The 21,046-nt window shown below is 41.0% G+C and overlaps 2 protein-coding genes across 3 annotated transcripts in view; one reads left to right on the top strand and one right to left on the bottom strand.

Annotated features, from left to right (window-relative positions):
- The window catches only part of ANKUB1 (ankyrin repeat and ubiquitin domain containing 1), a 32,883-nt gene extending 14,688 nt beyond the window's left edge, over nucleotides 1–18,195 (top strand). For both annotated transcript variants that reach the window (XM_082682180.1, XM_082682179.1), the window contains exons 4-6: nucleotides 8,962–9,076; nucleotides 13,279–14,217; nucleotides 17,011–18,195. In XM_082682180.1, the coding sequence (XP_082538306.1) occupies nucleotides 8,962–9,076; nucleotides 13,279–14,217; nucleotides 17,011–17,140 (1,184 nt within the window). In that variant the 3' untranslated portion in view covers nucleotides 17,141–18,195. The remainder of the gene's footprint in view (nucleotides 1–8,961; nucleotides 9,077–13,278; nucleotides 14,218–17,010) is intronic.
- The window catches only part of RNF13 (ring finger protein 13), a 199,343-nt gene that overhangs the window by 174,375 nt on the left and 3,922 nt on the right, over nucleotides 1–21,046 (bottom strand). The window lies entirely within an intron of this gene.

The raw sequence follows: 21,046 nt of genomic DNA, 5'->3' as shown, positions 1-21,046 counted from the left end.
TATTGTTACTTCTCTTATTATATCTGCTTATTCTTTCATGATATTTTTAATTGAGGCTCTCAAAACTTTGACATCATTTATCATCCCTGTTTTTGATCAAAGGAAGTGATGTTCTAGGATTTGTCCCCACAGTACCTTACAGTAAAGCACATACTGTCTTGCATGCTTGCCAGGGAATCAGCCCTGCCCAGAACATGGTGGGGACTTATGTGAGTAAGGACACACAAGAGGCATTTGTCCTCAAGCAATTTATGATCTAGTTTTTTAATGAAACACAAATGAATACATTAAAAAAATTCAGGTGACGGCTCTTTAGGCCTATGCTGCTCAAATCATGATGTAACAGTTTACAGCTAGATCTAGAAGACAATTTAGAAATGGCTTCACCCAACCCCAAACTTTTACAGATGTAAAGAAAGCAAAAATGTTCCAGATGGTTAAGAGTGTGTGAAGGACAACACACAGGCCTCCTAAAATGACCCTCTAGGAATGAGGGTTTTCAAATGTGAGGTTAGGGGCTTAAGCATAACCAGAGTAGACTGCTTGTCCACCATGAGCACAGGGCATAGAAGGAAAGGCAAGGAAAGAAGAACCTCAAGGAGAAGGGAGGAAAAGTCTTTGGTTGGCTTCATATCTTTGCCTAAAGCATTCCTATCATTCCTCAAGAAGCCAGTCCACCTTTTTTTAACCAGAGGGTAAAGAGGTTCTTGATCAGCCTACCTTGCAATTTCTCCCTTCCCCAGTCAATGAGTCATCCCTGGTACTATCAGGATTTGAAACTTGACCCCTCTCCAAAAGCAGTGGAAAATTAGAAGGTCTCTGAGAAGCAGTCAAACTCATATTGAAAATCAAAGACTTAAGTAGCTCAGTTAGTCACTACATATATTAGCTCATATAAAAACACACAGAACTACCTCTGCACTCTGAGCATTCATGATAAGGTGGTAGAAATAAGGCCTGCACATATACTTATTCTAATAGTAAGTCAGGTCAATGAAGGCTGACGGGCTTAAGGAAGGCATTCTGGAGAATGCTGGGCATGAGCACACAAAGAGGTGGGAAATATGGTCATATGAAAGGGAAGACATTCCAGGCTTCTAAACCAGGAGAAAAACACAAGCCACAGGTTCATGAACATGGGCTTAATCCAGGGAATACAAATATCAGGAGACTTCTGAAAAGCAGAGGAGACTCACTGAGACCAATCAGAAACACAGCTGGGATCAGATTGAGAAGGGTCTTAGGGGTGAGGCAACAGAGCACAGGCTTCACATGTTGGCAATCAGAGCTATGCACGTTCTGGAACAGAAGTGTTTAGCAGAAGTTTGGTCTAGCAGCAAGCAGCATAAAATACAGAAAGGAGTTAGGAGAAGCAGGGTGTTATACTAACGGGCACTTTTGAGAATCCCAGTATTAACTAGCTCCACCAGCAATGGAAGAGAGAGGCAAATCTGAGAAACCCAGAAATTAGAGACAGGATGTCAGGCTGAATCACATTTAAGAGGAGGGAAGCACCAAGGCTCTGACACTAGGACTGTGGTGGTGAAATTGGGGAAAGGAGCTTATACTTTGGGTCCTAAACTTTAGATATAAAGAAAGGCAGAGAACGTGTGCTTTCTCTAAAAGTTACTCTGCTAATTAGTGGCAAAGCTGTAAATTCAACTGAAGTCTTCCGATTCTCCTCCACAACAAACATTGAGTGAGGGCTTAGTGGTGGGTTCGGTTAGTAGGTGTTGCTATAGGCGTCCTGCCATGGAGTCAGGGACTAAGCCCTATGAGAGGTGCTTTGCTTTGAGAGTCTATACAGAGAGGGACACGTCAAGGGCCAAGGGCCAGTAGTCAGGACATGCTGAATCAGGGCAAGTAGACAGCTAATAGGAGTCAGAAAATGAGACATGTAAAGCTGTCAGAGGTGGGAGAAAAGGTGGGACTGTGCATTGTCAGAGATGACAAAGAAGAGAGAGTTTTTACCATGCTGGTAAAAGACCAAAGACAATGTCTGAGAAAAACCTTTTGATTTGGCTTAAAAGTCATTGGTGAACCCAGAGAGAGCAGTTTTAATAAAGTGGATGGAGACAGAAAGATTTCAGGGATTAAGAAGATGAGTAATAAAAGGATAAAGGGAATTTTTTTGGTGGTAGAATATTTAATGATTAACTTGTCAAGAATTTATCAAAGCTAAACATTCCCTACTACATGTGATTTTGTGACTTGAGGTTTAGTGGCACATCACATAGGTCCAACACACACACACACACAAACACACACACACACACACACACACACACACTTTTCTTAAATCACTGTATATGGGACAAATGTTCATTTTAGCCTCATTTCATGTTCTTAAATCTCTATCCTGCCTTTTGCTTTCCTCTTGCTTATCTACATTCTTGTCTGCTAGTTACTCTGTCCATATTATCTATATGCTTGAAAACTGACATTAATCCTTTCTGGGACAAGGTGTGCCTAACAAATGAGTGAACGAATGAATGAATTCCCTTTACAGAATGCTGCCACTGGTATACCCCAATGGTAAATGGCTCATGGCAGGCATTCATGGCCAGAATGAGCAATCACAATCAATCTGTGGGCAGAGTCCTGGGAGTTCAGACCCTGAAATCTCAGCTGGCTCCAAGGCCCTTCTACCAGTCCTTAGGACCCTTGGAGATCTACCATGCTATTTTAATTCCTTTTACAAGTGAGGAAACAGGCGCTGAGAAGTTAAGTGACCTGCTCAAGGTCATATTGCTAAGAAATGGTAATCACACACTCAGGATTGGGTTCTTTCCAACAATTTATAGTGCCAACCCAGAATGCTTTTATCAATATCTACTTTTATTGGTACTCTAAGTTCTGATCAATGTTTTGTTTTGTTTCTCATTAGGGGAAACCCACACCAGAGAATGATTTCCATATCAGACAGGCAAATATTGACCTCAAAGTATGTATGCCGCCAGGGATAGAGGGACCACATGGGGAGAGGTTGCAAACAATTCCCTTGAATGCACACTGTCGACCATACCTGCTTTGCTGCATGGCTTGCCACGGTGATGGGTTTGTAAGCAGAAAGTGAGCAGATCCAGGGTTTGTAGATATATACGATCTTGGGGGGTCTTCTTTTTAAAAAAAATTCAAAATTAAGAATAGAGAATTAAAAAACTCATGTAGTGAAAGGCCCTGAAGCTTAAGTCTCATTAGTTCTACTTTCATTTCAGTTATAGATTTTAACTGTATTTTCTGGAGCAATGTACCACTTTTCTTTTTTTTTTTTAAGATTTTATTTATTTATTTGACAGAGAGAGATCACAAGTAGACAGAGAGGCAGGCAGAGAGAGAGAGAGAGAGAGAGGGATGCAGGCTCCCTGCTAAGCAGAGAGCCCGACGAGGGACTTGATCCCAGGACCCTGAGATCATGACCTGAGCCGAAGGCAGCGGCTTAACCCACTGAGCCACCCAGGCACCCCACCATTTTTCAAGTAAATTTCTATTTTCCAACAGAACTCCTAAGCTTACGAAGGAATTTAACATGTGACAAAGAGGCATTACAAACCAATTGGGATGGAAGTATTATCCAATAAATGGTGCTGGTTAATGTGCTTAGACGTTCTCTGGATAGGGCATCTGGGTGGCTCAGTTGGTTAAGTGTCTGCCTTTGGCTCAGGTCATGATCCCAGGGTCCTGGGATTGAATCCTATATCAGGTTCCCTGCTCATTGGAGTTTCTCCCTCTGCCCCTCCCTCCCTGCTTGTGCTCATTCTATTTCTCTCTCTCTCTCTCACAAAAATAAATAAATAAAATCTTTAAAAATAAAATTTTAAAGGTTGAGCATTAAGAGAAAAACCAGCCAGTTACCTTTGTCCTTTGAGGAATTATGACTGCTTCATTGCAAGGAACTGAAATTAATAGTTACAAAACCTGTAACAATTGCTCCCAGATAGAGTATTAAAGGAGAATAAAATACAAAGCTTGATGGGAGGTGTCCTACTGCTGTTGAGGATTTAAATCATATAGGCTTCTCTGTAGTTTTCAAAATCAGGGTTCATCAAGAGTGGACAGGTTGAGCTAGGAAGAGCTGAGATCCCGAGTCTAGACAACCACTTAGGGAAGGATAGAGGGTCCAGGAAGAGGGAAGTTAGTCTCAAATAAGTACTGCTGGTGGGAGCCCTGGGATAGACAGGCAGATCCGTCTGCAGCTAAAGGCAGGAAGGCCAGAGGGTAACCTCAGGGAGATCCAGCAGGGACCTGGTGGGTGAATCATAGCATAGCATCAAGGTAGCAAATGAATAAATAAATAAATGACATAAGAGGTGAAAAACTAGATAAGCTGGTTGTTGACATCAGAGACTCTGACAACACGTAATAGAAATCTAACCCCAGAGATTGGGGTTCAGAGCAGGAACTTCAGTTCCAGGCTCAGAGAACAGATGGACCTCAGTTCTGAAACCCAAAAGGTAGAGTAGGATACAGGCACTCATATTCTGGGTTACAAGGTGGGGGCTTGGTCAGGAGGAATTGGGCAAGTTAGTAGAACTGGGACAATATCCAAGCAGGATGAACAGGAACACCAACTTCCCACCTGAGCCTGGAATCTTAACATATTCCCTCTCAGTGGAATTAAGATTATTCTCTGGGCCTAAAGCTTGGCTCGTTCTTCAAAATGGAAGCTGTGTGGCCTCAGCTGTGGAACACAAAGGAGGCTGGGGTACAGTGTCAAGTAAGTTTTTCAATACTTATCTGTGGGTAAATTTTATGGTAAACTACAAACAGCGAATCACTTTTAAATCAAGAAGTGAAATAAATGCAATTTGAACATTGTTTAAAGTCCTTTGCTTCCAGTGCTACCCACAGGAATCAAACCTTTAAATAAGAAAATTAAGTACAACAAGAAACTTTAGAGAAACTAAATCTATGGTGTCAAGGATGGTAAATACCAGCAAGTATTTATTATGAACCTACTATGTGTCTGAGCCTTGTCCTACTGCCAACACCATCATATTGATTCAAAGGCAGCCAGCCAATCTACAGATTGTTCGATGACATCAGTCAATTAAATTTTTGTTTGGAGACAAAGATAACATAGAGGATAGGAATGTAGGCACAAGGCCAGATTGCCAAGATACAACTCCTGATTCCACTTCTTACTGGGTATGTAAAGCCCAGGCAAGTTACTTAATCTCATAGGGCCTCCGTTTTTTTCAACTGTCAAATGAAGAGAATAATACAAACCACACTTAGGACTATTGAAAATGTTAAAGATTTTTATTTATTTATTTATTTATTTGACAGAGAGAGAGAGAGAGAGAGATCACAAGCAGGCAGAGAGGCAGGCAGAGAGAGAGGACGAAGCAGGCTCCCTGCTGGGCAGAGAGCCCGATGTGGGGCTCAATCCCAGGACCCTAGGATCAGGACCGGAGCCGAAGGTAGAGGCTTTAACCCACTGAGCCACCCAGGTCTCCCTGTTGTAAATTTTAAATTAGCTTATTCGTGTAAAGTATTTAGAATAATGTAGAGCATATAATAAGCATTCAGTGAATATTAGTTATTTATATTAATATATTATTATTATTAATTATTATTAGTCTTGTGAATTCAAACTGGGAAATATAGAGAGACAAAACTGGTTACCAGTATGACAGAAAATGCATGGTGCCATAAAGAAAGGTTGGGTTGTGGCGAAGCAATGTTGCATGAAGACCTCATTTACGGTAGTAGAGGAACTGTAAGGGAGCAGCAGGGAAGCCTGTCAGCAGAGAAAGGAAGAAGACACAAAGAGATATAGAGGGCTTGAGAGAGAGAGAGATCCCGGAGCCCATGGGAGAGATGGGGAGTCGCCCATCTGGAGAGGTGTCTTTGTTCCAAATGCACAGCAGTTCTGACCACTGTCTCAGTATAATAAACTCCATTTTCTTTATTTTTTTTTAATATTTTATCTATTTGACAGAGAGAGATCACAAGTGGAGAGAGAGGAGGAAGCAGGTTCTCTGCAGAGCAGAGAGCCCGATGCGGAACTCGATCCCAGGACCCTGAGATCATGACCTGAGCTGAAGGCAGAGGCTTAACCCACTGAGTCACCCAGGCACCCCTAAACCCCATTTTCTTGAGGTCCTCCTTGCAACCCAAAAGCATAACTAGAACAGAGTCCACAGACTGGATGAGACATGATGCTTGAGCTCAGAGAGTTCTCTGTTAGTGTTTACAAACTAGCAAATTCCAAAACAGAAATGTATTTTCTTTTTTTTTTTTTTAAGATTTTATTTATGTATTTATTTGACACGGAGAAGGAGAGAGAGAACACAAGCAGGGGAGTGAGAGGCAGAGGGGAAGGAGAAGCAGGTTCCCCGTGAAGCAGGGAGCCCACTCGGGACTCGATCCCACCTAAGGTAGAAGCTTAACCAACTGAGCCATCCAGGCATCCCCAGGAATCTATTTTCAATGATCAAGAGTTTCAACATACACCATGGTGGCCAGCTGAGCGATTCCTTTAACTATTTGCAGAAGTGAAACAAGGACATAGTTAAGAAGAGCTTCCCGGAGGAGGTGATACCAGTTTATGTTGCATCACAAACTATTAGAAGGAGGGTGTGGGGAAGAATAACAAGAGTTCAGACACCAAAAGAGCAGCAAAAGAAGAATCCCGAAGGCCAGAAATAGCCTGATGTGTATCCAGAAGTGCAGGAGAGCCTGCTGGGTTGCTAAGGGTTAGGAGGTCAGTACATGGTCAAAATGGATTTGGGGAATAGGATAGAATTTCATTCAACAAATATTTACTGATTATTTACCATGAGCCAAGCACCATTGAGGAAAGTGGGCATTACACTGTGAGCAAGAGCAGCAAGATGTCCTAACCTCTTGAAGTTTGCAGTCTGGTGGGAAACATAAGCATCAACAGAAAAATAGTGAATTTTAAGAACTCTAAAGTATAAATATCAAAAACAAAAACAGGACATGGTAACAGAGAGTTATATGGTAATATAGAAGGAGGCTATTTTAGATGGTTGGCCAGAGGAGGAGGTGACATTTGAGCAGAAACCAGAAGAAAGTGATGGGGAGGCTGGTTGGTGGTAGCTTCCAGAAGTAGATTTAGGTGAAAGATCATGGAAGTCTGAAAGAGGGTGGAGCTGGTAAGATGGAGGCAAGGAAATGGTTCTTAAACCTTCACGAGATAAACTTTACAGGCCTTAGCTATTGTACAGATAAAGGGCACGAGAAAGGGAAGAATGAGGACCAACTCTTAAATGTCTAGCTGAAATAACAAGGAAGATAGTAGGGTCACAAGCTGAGATGAAAGATGACGAGTTGCCTTTCAGAACAATGGGGTCATAGGGCAATCCCTTAGATGGTGATGTCCCCAGCAGGTGGACTCTGGGGCTGGAGCAGAGGCCTGGAATGGAGGTTTGGACTTGGGAATGAAGGCCATGTGGGTGGTCAGTGAAGCCAGTAGGGTCACTGAGATTGCCTGTTAGTCAGCCAACGAGTATTTAATGAGCTCTTACCAAGTGCCAGGCTGTGTGGCAAGTCTTTTCTTTTTCTTTTTCTTTTTAAGATTTTATCTATTTACTTGACAGAGAGAGACACAGTGAGAGAGGGAACACAAGCAGGGGGAGTAGGAGAGGAAAAAGCAGGCTTCCCGCCGAGAAGGGAACCCAATGTGGGGCTCCATCCCAGGACTCTGGGACCATGATGCAAGCCAAAGGCTGAGGCCTACCGATTGAGCCATCCAGGGGGCCCTGTGTGGCAAGTCTTGAAGGAGATTTCTTTTTAGTGGAGACATGAAAAAAAGATCTCCGAAAAGAAAAATGATTTCAATGATTTCACTGATGATGGGAGTTGGGATGAAGTTAAAGTAAGATCATAGGATAAAGAATAATGGAGTGGGAGGAGCCAGTAGCGGCCAAAACAGTCTTCTGTAAGGACATAATACTTGAATTGAAAACTGAAGAAGGACATTGTCCTGTGAAAAGGATGAAGACCTTTTGAAACTAAAGAAAGTATGTCCTCAGGTCTTGTGATGGGAGTGGACTTGGTGTTACCTGAAGGACAGGTGAAACGTCAGAGTGGCTGAAATGGAGTGAGTGAGATAGGCTGGAGGGAGGTGCAAGGTGAGGGTAGGCCAGATAGGAAGGAGACTGGGTTTTATCCTGAGGGAAAGCATAGAAAAAGAAGAGAAGGCTGAGGAAAGAAGATTCCTGAAAACACCATCCTGAGGAACAAAGGGAATGCGGTGCCACAGAGGTCAGACCAGGAGAGGGTAAGTGATAAATTCTCCGGCAGAAATGAACATACGACTTTTGTGTTGTTGCACACAATGGCTATCTTGTGATGGACAAAACAAAAGGGTCAGGGGTGCCTGGGTGGGTCAGTGGGTTAAGCATCTGCCTTCGGCTCAGGTCATGGTCCCAGGATCCTGGGATGGAGTCCCACATTGGGCACCCTGCTCTTTGGGAGCCAGCTTCTCCCTGTCCCTGTGTCTGCCACTCCCCCTGCTCATGCTCTCTCTCCCTCTCTCCCTCTCTCTGTCAAATAAATAAATAAAATCTTTGAAAACAAAAAAACATGAAAGGATCATTTAACTCCATCCTTATCCCCGTTTGTGAGCTACAGGCCCCAAAACCCATCAGTCCTGCCAGTTTTTTTAGTTTCCTCTTCCAATATAACAGTTTGAGTTTACATGGTGATGTATCTATCAGCATGGAATCAACATCCACAGGACTGTTTTAAGATAACTGCAGAAACTATTTCAGCATTATAATGCAATGGAAGGGCACAGAACCTAAATGTCTTCTTAAGTCGATGAAGGCCTAAGCTGAAAATAGCACCCCGGTCTACTTATTCCAAGGTTACTTTTCAGTTTGCATCTAGCTTATGCCTCTGGTTGGAAAAAGCTATCTTTAGAAGTTTTATAGATTGCCACACCACAGGGAGGGATGGGAACCATTAACGACCTCTCTTGATCCACAGGCACAACACTTCGTTTGGATGTCTGGGATGGATGGAAGGAATTTCTGATGGGTTGTCTTCTGGGACAAAAACTTAAAGTGCAACGCTATTTATCGAATGAAGGACCAGTACTCAAGTACGGAGATAGAGCAAACGCTAAATTAAGTACTTTTTACTAAACTTCTATAGGACGTTGAGACTGCAATTCACTCTGTGGCTGGGTTGCTGCACTATGCTGGTTCCACTGAGAATGTCTCAAGCAGATGTTCTTACTGAGATATTTGCTGGGATAAGATCGCAGGGATGTCACCAGGGCTGACAGCCTTTGGTGACAGACTGCGGTTCAGGTAGACTTTCCTCAAGAAATGCTAACTATTTCAACAAGTGACTTCAGTTTGGTTTGGAAATCAGACTTTTCACAGCACTTTTGAAGCCTATCAGAATAAGTACCTTGCCACCCTCATATTCAATTATTCTAAAAAGCACTAATTGCTAACTGATTGGCTGAAAATTCTAGCTCCCTCTTCGTAAGCTGCCAAGTAATTTTTCAAACTTTTAATACAAGCCTTTTGTACATACTTTTGCCATACACGTGTGGCTGGGCAGTGGGCAGTAGGCTCAGAGAAGCACACGGTCATGTTAGCATGACTCTGCCATCAGCAACATCCCTAACGTGTAAGCTGCATTACTCTTACGGTTTTAATTCACTGGTATTTTTGGACAGTGTTCCCTCTTGGTGCTTTAATCATGCTTTTCAGAAACCCACACATGCACCAAGAGCTCTAAGGGCTCTAAGAAGTGACAGATTAGAAACCAGATTTTATACTTTTACATATTATTCATTATTTTAAAGTAATTTCTATTGGGGGATAGTAATAATTCCCTTTTTCCATGCTCTAAGTCCAAAGAAATTGTTGTGTTGCATTGGTACTTTATATTGTGCTTATTTATTGAGTACCTTTTAACATGACACTGTGTTATATGTATTACCTAATCTTATACTTTTGACAATTTTACAAGATAATACTCTTTTATCATGTTTTACAGATAAGGAAACTGACATTGAGAAATCTGCCCAATGCCACACAGCTAGGCAGGTCACAACTGGATGTGGAATCCCAATAATTTAACTCTAATGCTCAGATGCTTAACCATTCCACTTGACTTAACATTTTGATAAAATCTTAGGAACACGAGCAGCAGGGGTGTGCCCTGTCCCCAATATGCACTCCTGCACACAGCCCAGCTGACCCACCTAGGCCCATGTGCTCACTCTGCTCCAGGCCTTTTCAGCTCTGGTGATCAGTTTCCAGCCTAAAATCTCCCTGCACACACTATCCGTATTTCTCATCATGCTTAAACACACACACACACACACACACACACACATGCATGTATGAATAGAATGGACAGAGGCACAAAGGGAGGAGGGGAAAATATATCAAACAGTTCAGAAAATACACATGAACAAACTAAAAGTATATTGAGCATGTACTATGCCAGATCCTAGGTATATAGCAAAAAACAAGATATGGCCCCTGCCTTCTGCAACCTTGCAGTCCAGGAGGGGAAACAGAAAACAAGTAACCGATTCTTGCAGAAGCAGAATTGCAAAATATTTAGGGGCACAAACTCCAGGATCCTTCTGTCTAGGTTCAAAGCCCATCCCTGTTCAGTTGTGTAAACTTGGGCAAGTTATATAATCATCCTGTATCTCAGTTTCCTCTTTGCTAAAAAGGGAATAATAATTGCATCTATCTCCTAGAACAGCTTTAGAGATTGCATGACATAGCAATCATAGGAATTTAGAAGGGGGCTGGCACATGGTAAGCAGGACATAAATGTTAGGTGTTTTTGCTCTTACTAGTCAGTGTGAAAGTGTTAGGACACGGACATAGTGCAAGATGATATGGGAACGTGTGGTGTGGGCAACCAACCAGAATTACCGGTTCAGGTGAAGTATCCTGAAAAAGGCAATTGATGAGATCTAAATGGTTGAGTAAAAAGTAGGGAGAAAAAAAAAAAAAAAGATATTCCCAAACAGATGGAACCACACGTACAACAAAGTCCCAGGGAGGCAAGAGAATAGATTCAAGGAACTGAAACAAGTTCCACATGGTAGATCACTGAGTGAGAGGGAGCTAGTGGCCGGAGGCTAGAAGGATAAGAGGCCAGCTCTTACAGCTACCCATAAGAATGTAAAGGAATTTGGACTTTATATTTTAAATGTTGGGAAGATATTTAAGGTAGAGAAAAGCCAGGATGAGATCTGAGTTTTAGAACGTTGGCCCGGGTTGTAGTTTGAGGAAAAGAGGCAGGCAGGAGACAGATCGACCATGATGAGGTTGACAATGGCCAGAACTAGGCTAATGACAGCAGAGGTAGGGCTAAGAAAACAAACTACAAAAAGATACATTTGCAAAAGAGCATCAGTAAATCTTGGTGAAAGAGTGCCTCTAGCTCTCATAACTTCAGTGCTAAGGATGAAAGCAAAGGCCAGTTAGTTCATCCAGGAGGCGCTCTTCTCCCCAAATCAAGAAAACTGATTCTTCTCCTACCCACTTAAGATTGGGAGGGAGACAAACCATAAGTGACTCTTAATCTCACAAAACAAACTGAGGGTTGCTGGGGGGAGGGGGTTTGGGAGAAGGGGGTGGGATTATGGACATTGGGGAGGGTATGTGCTTTGGTGAGTGCTGTGAAGTGTGTAAACCTGGTGATTCACAGACCTGTACCCCTGGGGATAAAAATATATGTTTATAAAAAAAAAAAAAAAGAAAACTGATCCCATCCAGAGATGCTGATTTGCATTAATGAATTTTGACAAAAACTCATGTGTGAACCAAAATGCCAGTGTATTAATGTAATTGCTCTAATTAGTTATAATCTAACCACCACAATTCTAATCTAACTGTAGGTCCCAGAGACCCACATGTTCTGGTCAGGTCATCTTCCTTACACAGGAACCCACACACACATCAAAAGATGGTGTGATGAGCGTGTAACCAGTGAGAGGAGAATCAGTTATTTGCAATAGATTTCAGATGATAGCAGGCAAGCTTGTCTCCATCTCTATGATGGGGTCAGAGAGCCGGGCCCAAATATATCCTGTATCTATATCATTATATACCTAGTGGGACCCTATCTAGGTTTGCCTCTAAACAGCCTGCACCAGTCATTCAGCTTGTGCCTTATGGGGTATTGTAGGGACAGCAGGGAAGCCAGTGTGGCTCTAGTGCACTGACAGGGAAGGGGAGTTATGGGAACGGGGGCAGGGGCCAGATTGTGAGAGGACTTGTAAGCCAAGGTGAGGAGTTAGGATTTCGATTGCAGTGGGAAGTTATTTGAGGGAAGGAAGAGGACCTCCAGTTAGGAGACTGCGGCACTGGTGGTAGTGCTGGTGGGGGCGCAACCTAGTGGTTTCAGTCAGAATAGCAGTAGAGACTTTGAGAAGCCCAAAATAAACACTATTGTTAGAAAAGACGAAACAGACTCACAGACCTGTACCCCTGGGGATAAAAATATATTATATGTTTATAAAAAAATAAAAAATAAATAAAATTTTAAAAAAAGAAAAGACAAAACAAACAAATACTCAAAACATTCAAATTTCTTCGTGCTGGATTTCTTCCAAAACTTCCCCACTTAATATAAAGCTTGAGGGGTACCTGGGTGGCTCAGTCATTTAAGGGTCCAACTCTTTGATTTCGGCTCAGGTCATGATCTCAGGGTTTTGAGATCAAGTCCTGTGTCAAGCTCTGTGCAGGGCTTAAGATTCTCTATCTCCCTCTCTACCCTCTCTTTCCCTCCCTCTCTTAAAAAAAAAGGAAAAAAAAAATATATATATATATTATATATATATATATATATTTTTTTTTTCCCTGAGCATCTGAGTTTCATAAGAAAGAAAACCACTCTAAGAAAAGCACTTTGAACAATTTACCTGTGCATAGTGGGATAATGTGGCTAAGTAGGACCTGTGCAGTTTATTTTTTTTTTAAGACTTTATTTGAGTTAGAGAGCATGTACAGAGGCTGGGGGAAAAGGCAGAGGGAAAGGGAGAAGCAGACTCCCTGCTAAGCAGGGGGCTCGATCCCAGGACTCTGAGATCATGACCTGAGCTGAAGGCAGACGTTTGACCAACTGAGCCACCCCGGTGCCCCAGGACCTGTGCAGTTTAACCTATATATTACCATATGTCTTTTCTGAAATTTTTTACTTAAAAGTTAGGAAGAAATAAACATTTTAACTAGCATGCTTTGTGGTTATTTAGTGTAGCTACATTTATCCACTTGCTGACTTCCTAAACACTCACCTCTACTTATTTCATTCATTCAGGTATCAGAAAAAGGTAGCCCTGTACATCGCCGCCTTTTACGGGTACATTGAGCTCACTGAATGGGCCCTGAAGCAGGGTGTGCGGCCTGAAGAGGCTGTGGGTGTTCACCCCTGTCGAGCATGGTGCCATGAAGCCCTTCATGCAGATGTCTCTAAATGCCCCATTCATGCAGCTGCAGAAATGGGCCAACTGTTGATTCTGAAGGCCTTTGTCCACTGCAGCGTGCTGTGCCTGGAATGCAAAAATGCAGCAGGACAAATTCCCCTGACCATCGCCTTTAAACACAAGCATAAAGACTGTGTATTGTATTTATTGAGTAAAATGTGGTCCACGGTTTCTTTTCCGAAAATTTCAGTCCCCATGAGGATTTATATTAAAATAAAACAATGGGTCCTCAGAGCCCAGAGTCACAACCTTAATAAAAGCCAGCTTTGCAGAGCAAGGGTCTCTGGGGCAAAAGTCGGAGACACGGTGATGGTGGATGGTTTCAGCACGCCAAAAATGACCTCCAAGAGCTGGTACAAGGCTAGGTGCGAGGATTCACAAAGCACCGTGGCCAAGCTACCCCCTCTCAGGGAAGAAACTGCAAGCCGGAAACCTGTCAATCCTTTGGCAATTTCACAGCACGACACAAAACAACAAACCTTGAAATTGCCTCCGCTGGTAGATGCAAGTACATTCTCTGAATTACAAAGACATCAACAACAGCATCAGAAAAAAATCACTGCCACAGCTAGGAAAAAAGAAAAGCTCATAAAAAATACGTATCTCCCTCAAGTCCCCCTCCCCCCAGTTTCCAGAGTGGGCTACTCACACCCATCTTTTTACTATGCAACACCCAAAGCGGACTTTTTACTCAAATCCTCGTTGGTGTGTTTCTCGGAGCACAGTGGTAAGACTCCAAGGGAGAATGCCATTTACTGCTTAGCGGTGGCCAGGTAATGTTTTCTTTTTAAACATACAAGGGCAAACCTTTAGTAGGGCATGTCTAGGGCAGGGAATGGTCCATGAAGCCGTACCATGCCATACAATGTAGTACAGGTTGTTCCAGTGCATCAGTAACCGGCTTCAGAGACCTCACCTTAGCCTTGTGTCTAGGACCAAATAAACCCATTTTACCGGCCAGACCAATCTGTGTAGCACCTGACTCCTCAGGCTTTCAGAAAGAAAGGAGACACATGCAAAGAGTTGTATCAAATAGCAAGGTCCCTTGCTTATTCTTTTTTTTTAATTAATAAGAAATTGTTAATTATAATTAAAAGGAGGAGGGGGAAACTTGAAGTATGGGAGAGAGGCATCAAAAGTGTCATGGAAGACTGGATGGTGATGAAAGGGGAAGGAAAAAAGGAACAACTATGAAGACTTCAGTTGACTTACTGGGCAAGACATACTGGTTGAGGAAAATCTATACTGGACAGTGTGATAGAGTTGATATTAATATTTTAGGTCGTTTAAAAAGTAACCCATTGTCACATTTAAAGCCAGAAACAGATGTATCAGGAGTGGACTTTTCAGGCATATTCATTTCACAAGATAAACTTTTGCATATTGGTCATCAGATTTCGCTGAAAACACAACTCTGATCAGATCTCAGGTCCCATCCATTACTTATAAGGTATTATTGGATGCTAATATTACAGTAGAAATATAGATTTATGAGCAGCTTTTCCCCCTAATCAACATAATGAAAAGGAAAGAACAAAACAAGGCTAGATTGTTTTCGTTGCCTCTGTATTGGTCTTTGGTTCAGCTCTACTTTATTTCCCCTAAACTGTTGCCACCTAGTGGTCAGAGAAATTTGAGCTCTAAAACTGACAAAATTTAGGACTGCACGAGATTGATAGAAGGTAAAGAAACTGCTTACCAACTTGGATCTTGGTAATTTGTGATACAGCTCTGACTAGAATGCATAAAAAGAGATATTCTAAAATTCTATAAAAAGACTAGAAATTGATTGGTTGAAAAAAATCACAGAGCCATCTTAAAATCAGGCTGTAAACGTTAGAAAAGAAATACTGATTAGTTTTATCAACAGATGCACATTAGAAAGCAAACAATGTACTTTTAAAATATTCTAAAGTGCTTATTATGTCCCAGTAAGTGCTAGGCAGAATGCAAACATGCAAAGGTAAAGCAAGGAGTTAATCCAGAACATTAATGGTGAGTTAGGCAAACTTGAACAGAGTTCAAATATTTGAAACACTAAAGTACTTTAATGCAAAATTTCTTCTCATAGATTCAGTGAATGCCCTTTAGATTTAAGGACTTCATCAGACAAAAGGAGCCAGGGCACTGCTTTGCGAAGGGGTCAGAAAGAAATTTAGTTTTCAAAGAAGTAAGTGGATCTGCAAAAGGCATTTTAGGGGAGAGGGAGAAACTGGCTGAAGGTGAGACTAGCAAGGCAAATTGCACCTATGCTGAGATCTCCTTGTGTGCCCACGTGGAGAGTCTGCTTATTAGGAAGTAGGTAGGAAGATCACAGAAGTTTTTTTGTTTTTTCTTTTTGTTTTTATCAGGTATCACATAAGCAGTTTATGTTTCTTTTTGAAGACAAATCTGGTGGAGATGTGTGGAAGAGTCACTGGGAAGAAGTCTTACTGAAGCTGTGGAAGGCCTACTATAGATTTAGGAGGCTGTAATAAGAGAAACAAGGAATGATAAAAACCTGGACTAGAGCAGAAGTAGGTAGGGAAGAGGAGGAAAGCCAAATATGAAAGATACTTCTGAGGAATGATCTGCAACACTCGATCACTAATTAGATGTAGAAGCAGAGAGAGAAGGAGGAATGGAGGTTTGTTTCCAGGTGTAGAGATGGTGAGGAGATAGCAAAGGCACAGTGTTAGAGCAGGAATACTGAAAGGGGGCAGGCTTAGGAAGAAGGTAAAAGATGTGGAAATTGGAAGTGTTGATCAGGATTTAGGAGTCAAGGATATGTGAGTTGAACCAATCAGTAAGTAAGGCCTTCTAGGCTGAGGGTGCAGAGAGAGAGAAAGACAAAGGACAGACTCTGAGAGGGCCCCTCTGTAGTAAATCACATTTATACCCGACTAAGTAGGAGTAAACATATATATTTTTTAAGATTATTTATTTATTTATTTGACAGGCAGAGATTACAAGTAGGCAGAGAGGCAGGCAGAGAGAGAGAGGAGGAAGCAGGCTCTCCGCTGAGCAGAGAGCCCGATGCGGGGCTCGATCCCAGGAGCCTGGGATCATGACCTGAGCCGAAGGCAGAGGCTTTAACCCACTGAGCCACCCAGGTGCCCCTAGGAGTGATCATATTTAAATCTGCAAGTCTTTATTAATATATAGCCAGAGAAGAGCTACCATAAAACATAAAGTTTCATTGCATTATGGTAAAAGGGTATTTAATATCATACCAATGGGGGAAAAAAATGTGTTTTCGTGATGCATCAGGGAATACATGATGTATAAGGATGCCTGGGGGAACAGACAGAAAAGTTTCTATCTAGAGAATTCTATGTGACATTGAGTGGTCTTCTGTTTCTAGCTGTTGGGGCTAAATTTCTAGTATTGCCTTGGTAAAATATTCCCAATGCTTCACAAGGAACTAATTTGAGAAAGATTCCTGTTTTCTATTTTTACAACTTACCTTGTGTGACAAGATAAGCTAGCGACAGCTCCAAAATCAACCTGGAGAGTTCTATCATTTCAGCAATAAATAGAGACAATATTGGACTTCCTTACAAACTATTTGTCTTGTTTTCTTTCAGTGCCTTTAAAGAGAAACGATGGCTTCAGCAGTTAGGAATAGCAAGAGTTCTAGCCAAAAAGAGCATTTCTAACCTGACTATACAAGGAGGCCTAACAGCATGTGAAACTCCTCCAGAAATTGTACTTTGAAAAGTCATGACAACTCCAGTTTGGGCAAAGACCTGATCCAACAGAAACTTCAGTTCTCATATTAACATTTCAAGTAACTAATGCTATAATTTCTAATAACAGTCCTAATGCTATACAACCATCGACAGGATATTTAGTGTTGAACATCATGTTTTCTTGAACTCCATCACTGTAAGTGAACATTTCAGGCATGTGTTTTTTTACACAGTTCATTGAAGAATTCTTAAGAAACGGAGAGGAGTAGCCGCCTACAGTGGTCTTTCCTACAGGGTAGGAAAACTGGAAGAATGGGAAACAGGATGGGCGGAGGGTGAGAATTTTCACTGTTGCTTTCTGTGTTTTTGTTTTTCTGGGGTTATTTTTAATGCTTTTTGTTTTTTAAACCATATGAAAGTAGTACATAGTAAAAGTAAATCAATTTTAATACTCTCTATAGGGAAAGTCCCTAGGGGAGTTACAAATACTGTTTAGGTCAAGTACTTGGTCTCGGACATCTTTTGAACTTCTGCTAAAATATCACTATTAATTTTTTAAATTGATACATACAGTGAATTGCACAAATCTTAAGTGTAAGATTCAACGGTTCTGACAAATATATACATCAGTATAACCAGCACTCCAATCAAGATGTAAATATTTCCATTTCCCCAGAAAGTCCCTTCAAACCCCCATAACTAAGTCCATCCCAGTCCCCCACAGACACCCACTACTCTGATTTCTGTTTTTTTTTACAGTGAACTTTACTTTTAATTCTTTCTGTTGTACATTTGCTTTCTTATTTGTTTTTTTTCCCTTTTCTTTCTTTCTTTTTTACAGTTTCTACTTCTCTGATTAAATTTTTCATCATCACCTAATATTTTGGACATATTATTCGTAGTTATTTTGGGTTCAGTTCAGTTCTAATAACTCCAATATCTGTACTTCATTCAGATCTTTTTTAGACTGTTTTTTATTATCTAGCATATTCCATTGTATGGAATTTATCTGTTCAACTGTATATATATTTGGGTTGCCTCCAGTTTGTGTTATTATGAATAAAACTGCTATGAACATTATTGTAAGGTCTTTGCCTGGACATATGCTTTCATCTGTCTTGGGCAAATACTTACAAGTGGAATTGTTGGATAAGAGGGTAAATGTACCTTTAACATTATAAGAAATTGCACAAAAGTTCTCCGAAGTGGTTTTATGATTTTTATACTCCCATTAACAATGTACAAATGTTCTCTTTTTTAAAAGATTTTATTTATTTATTTATTTGACACAGAGAGAGAGAGAGAACACAAGCAGGGGAAGGGGCAATATGAGAAGGAGAAGCAAGCTCCCCACTGAGAAGTTACCCCACCCCTGCAACCCCATGCAAGGCTCCATGCAGGGCTCAATCCCAGGACCCTGGGATCATGACCTGAGCTGAAAGCAGACACTTAACTGACTGAGCCACCCAGGTGCCCCTACAGTGTACAAATGTTCTGGTCACTCCACATACTCCTTAAAATTTTGTGTCATCAGTGTTTTTTATTTTGTTTTTCTAGTGGGTTAAAATGACATCTCTTTGTGTATTAATTTGCATTTTCTTGATGATTAATGACACTGAATGCTTTTTCATTTGCCTATTGGTCATTTGTATAGCTTCTTTTGTGAAGTATCAACTCAAGAGTTTTGCCCACATAAAATACTTTTATCTTTTAATTATTTGATTATTGGAGATTTTTATATACTCATGGTACAAATTTCTGTACCATGAGTATATAAAAATCTGGGTGGCTCAGTGGGTTAAGATTCTGCCTTCTGCTCAGGTCATGGTCTCAGGGCCCCGGGATTGAGGCCCGCATGGGGCTGTCTGCTCAGCAGGGAGCCTGGTTTCACCCCCCCTCTCTGCCTGCCTCTCTGCCTACTTGTGATCTCTGTCAAATAAATAAAATATTTTTTTTAAAAAAAGCCAAATTCCATCTCAGATATATGTACTGCAAATATGTTCTCCCAGTCTGTGGTTCACTTTTTAATTTTATTAATGGTGCCTTTTTGTGAATGAAAGTTTTTAACTTTGATGAAGTACAATTTATTGGGCTTTTTTTCCTTTATGGATCGTGTCTTCTGTTTCCTCTTTATGAACTCTTTGCCTATCCCAAAGTCGTGATGATATCCTCATATGTTTTCTGCTAGAAGTTTCATGTTTTCGCTTTTACATTAAATCTATAATCCATCGTGAATTATTTTTGTGTATGGGATATGAGGTGAGAATCAGGATTCATTTTTTTCTTGTAAGTTTATCAAATTGTTCTAGTACCAGTTGTTGAAAAGACTTTCTTTTCTCTCATTGAATTACATTGGTATCTTTATCAAAAATCAGTTTACAGGGGTGTCTGGGTGGCTCAGTGGGTTAAGCCTCTGCCTTTGGCTCAGGTCATGATCTCAGGGTCCTAGGATCGAGCCCCACATCGGACTCTCTGCTCAGCAGGGAGCCTGCTTCACCAACCCCCCAACCCCGCCTGCTTGTGATCTCTGTCAAACAAATAAATAAAATCTTTTTTAAAGTAAAATAAATAATAAATAAAATATTAATATTTTATTTATATTTAATTTTATTTATATATAAATTTAAAAATCTTTTTAAAAATCATTACAATATCATTATGGATCTATTTCCAGACTCTCTATTTTTCTCTATTGATTTATCTTTGATTATACTAATACCACACTGTCTTAATTACTATAGCTGTACAGTGGGTCTTAAAATCAGATAGTATGTCTATTCTGGCCTTATTCTTCTTTTTCCAAGTTTGTTTCAGTTATTCTCAGTCCTTTGCATTTTCATATAGATTTTTAAGGGAACTTGTCATTCTCTATAAAAAAGCAAAAATAATATCTTAATAATATTGCCTCTTACAACCCATGATATATTTCTCTATCCATGTCACTATTTATTTAAATCTGCCTTTATTTCTCTCATCAGTGTTTTTTTAGTTTTTAGGGTAGGGGGTCTTACAAACATTTTGTTAAATTTTTCTTAAATTTTTTTTTTGATAGTATTTGCTAGGAAGATTTTTCTTCTTAGGATTTTTTTTTTTTAACTTGTTATTTGATTGAGAGAGAGAGAGAACACAAGCAGTGTGAAAGGCAGAGGAGAAGCAGACTCCCAGCAGATGCTCCACCGACAACCACCCAGGTGCCCTGCTAGGTAGATTTCTAAGACAGATTTTGTTACAACAGTCAAAGGCACCGAAAACCTAAAGCTCACTTTAAAAAATACTTTAAAGTATCTAGTTAGATACTATGGGGTTGGGGTGCATAGAAGGTTAATGTAAAAGCAAATACAAAAATGAATTGGGTGCTTGGGTGGCTCAGTTGTTAAGCCTATGCCTTCAGCTCAGGTCATGATCCCAGGGTTTGGGGATCCAGCCCTGCACCGGGCTCCCTGCTTGGCGGGAAGCCTGCTTCTCCCTCTCCCACTCCCCCTGCTTCTGTTCCCTCTCTTGCTGTTTCTCTCTGTCAAATAAATAAATAAAATCTTTAAAAGAAGAGCAAATATAAAGATGATGTCAAAGAGATGTTGGAAAGCAGCATGTGTATAGGTGTTAGTTCATTATAGAGACAACAAGAAGGGATAGTAACTGGAAGAGGGCCCTGCTGAGGTTCTGGGGTACCTCTCCATGAGGCTCTGGGGTATTTCTCCATCTGGGTTACTCGGCGTGCTCAATTTGAGGAAATTCAACAAGAAGTTTTGTATTTTTTTTAATCTTTCCCAGTTTCTGTTTGCATTTTATAATCCAACTGAAAAAGTGAACTAAAAAAAAAATTTTAGGGGTGGCTGGGTGGCTCAGTCAGTTTAGTGTCTGCCCTTGGCTTAGGTCATGATCTCAGAGTCCTGGGGTCCAACCCTTCATCCCTCTGTCTGCCTGTCTGGCT

The sequence above is a fragment of the Mustela nivalis genome (assembly GCF_964662115.1).
Source record: "Mustela nivalis genome assembly, chromosome: 1".
In the NCBI taxonomy this organism is placed as follows: domain Eukaryota; kingdom Metazoa; phylum Chordata; class Mammalia; order Carnivora; family Mustelidae; genus Mustela; species Mustela nivalis.
This window is presented reverse-complemented; position numbering and strand designations above follow the sequence as displayed.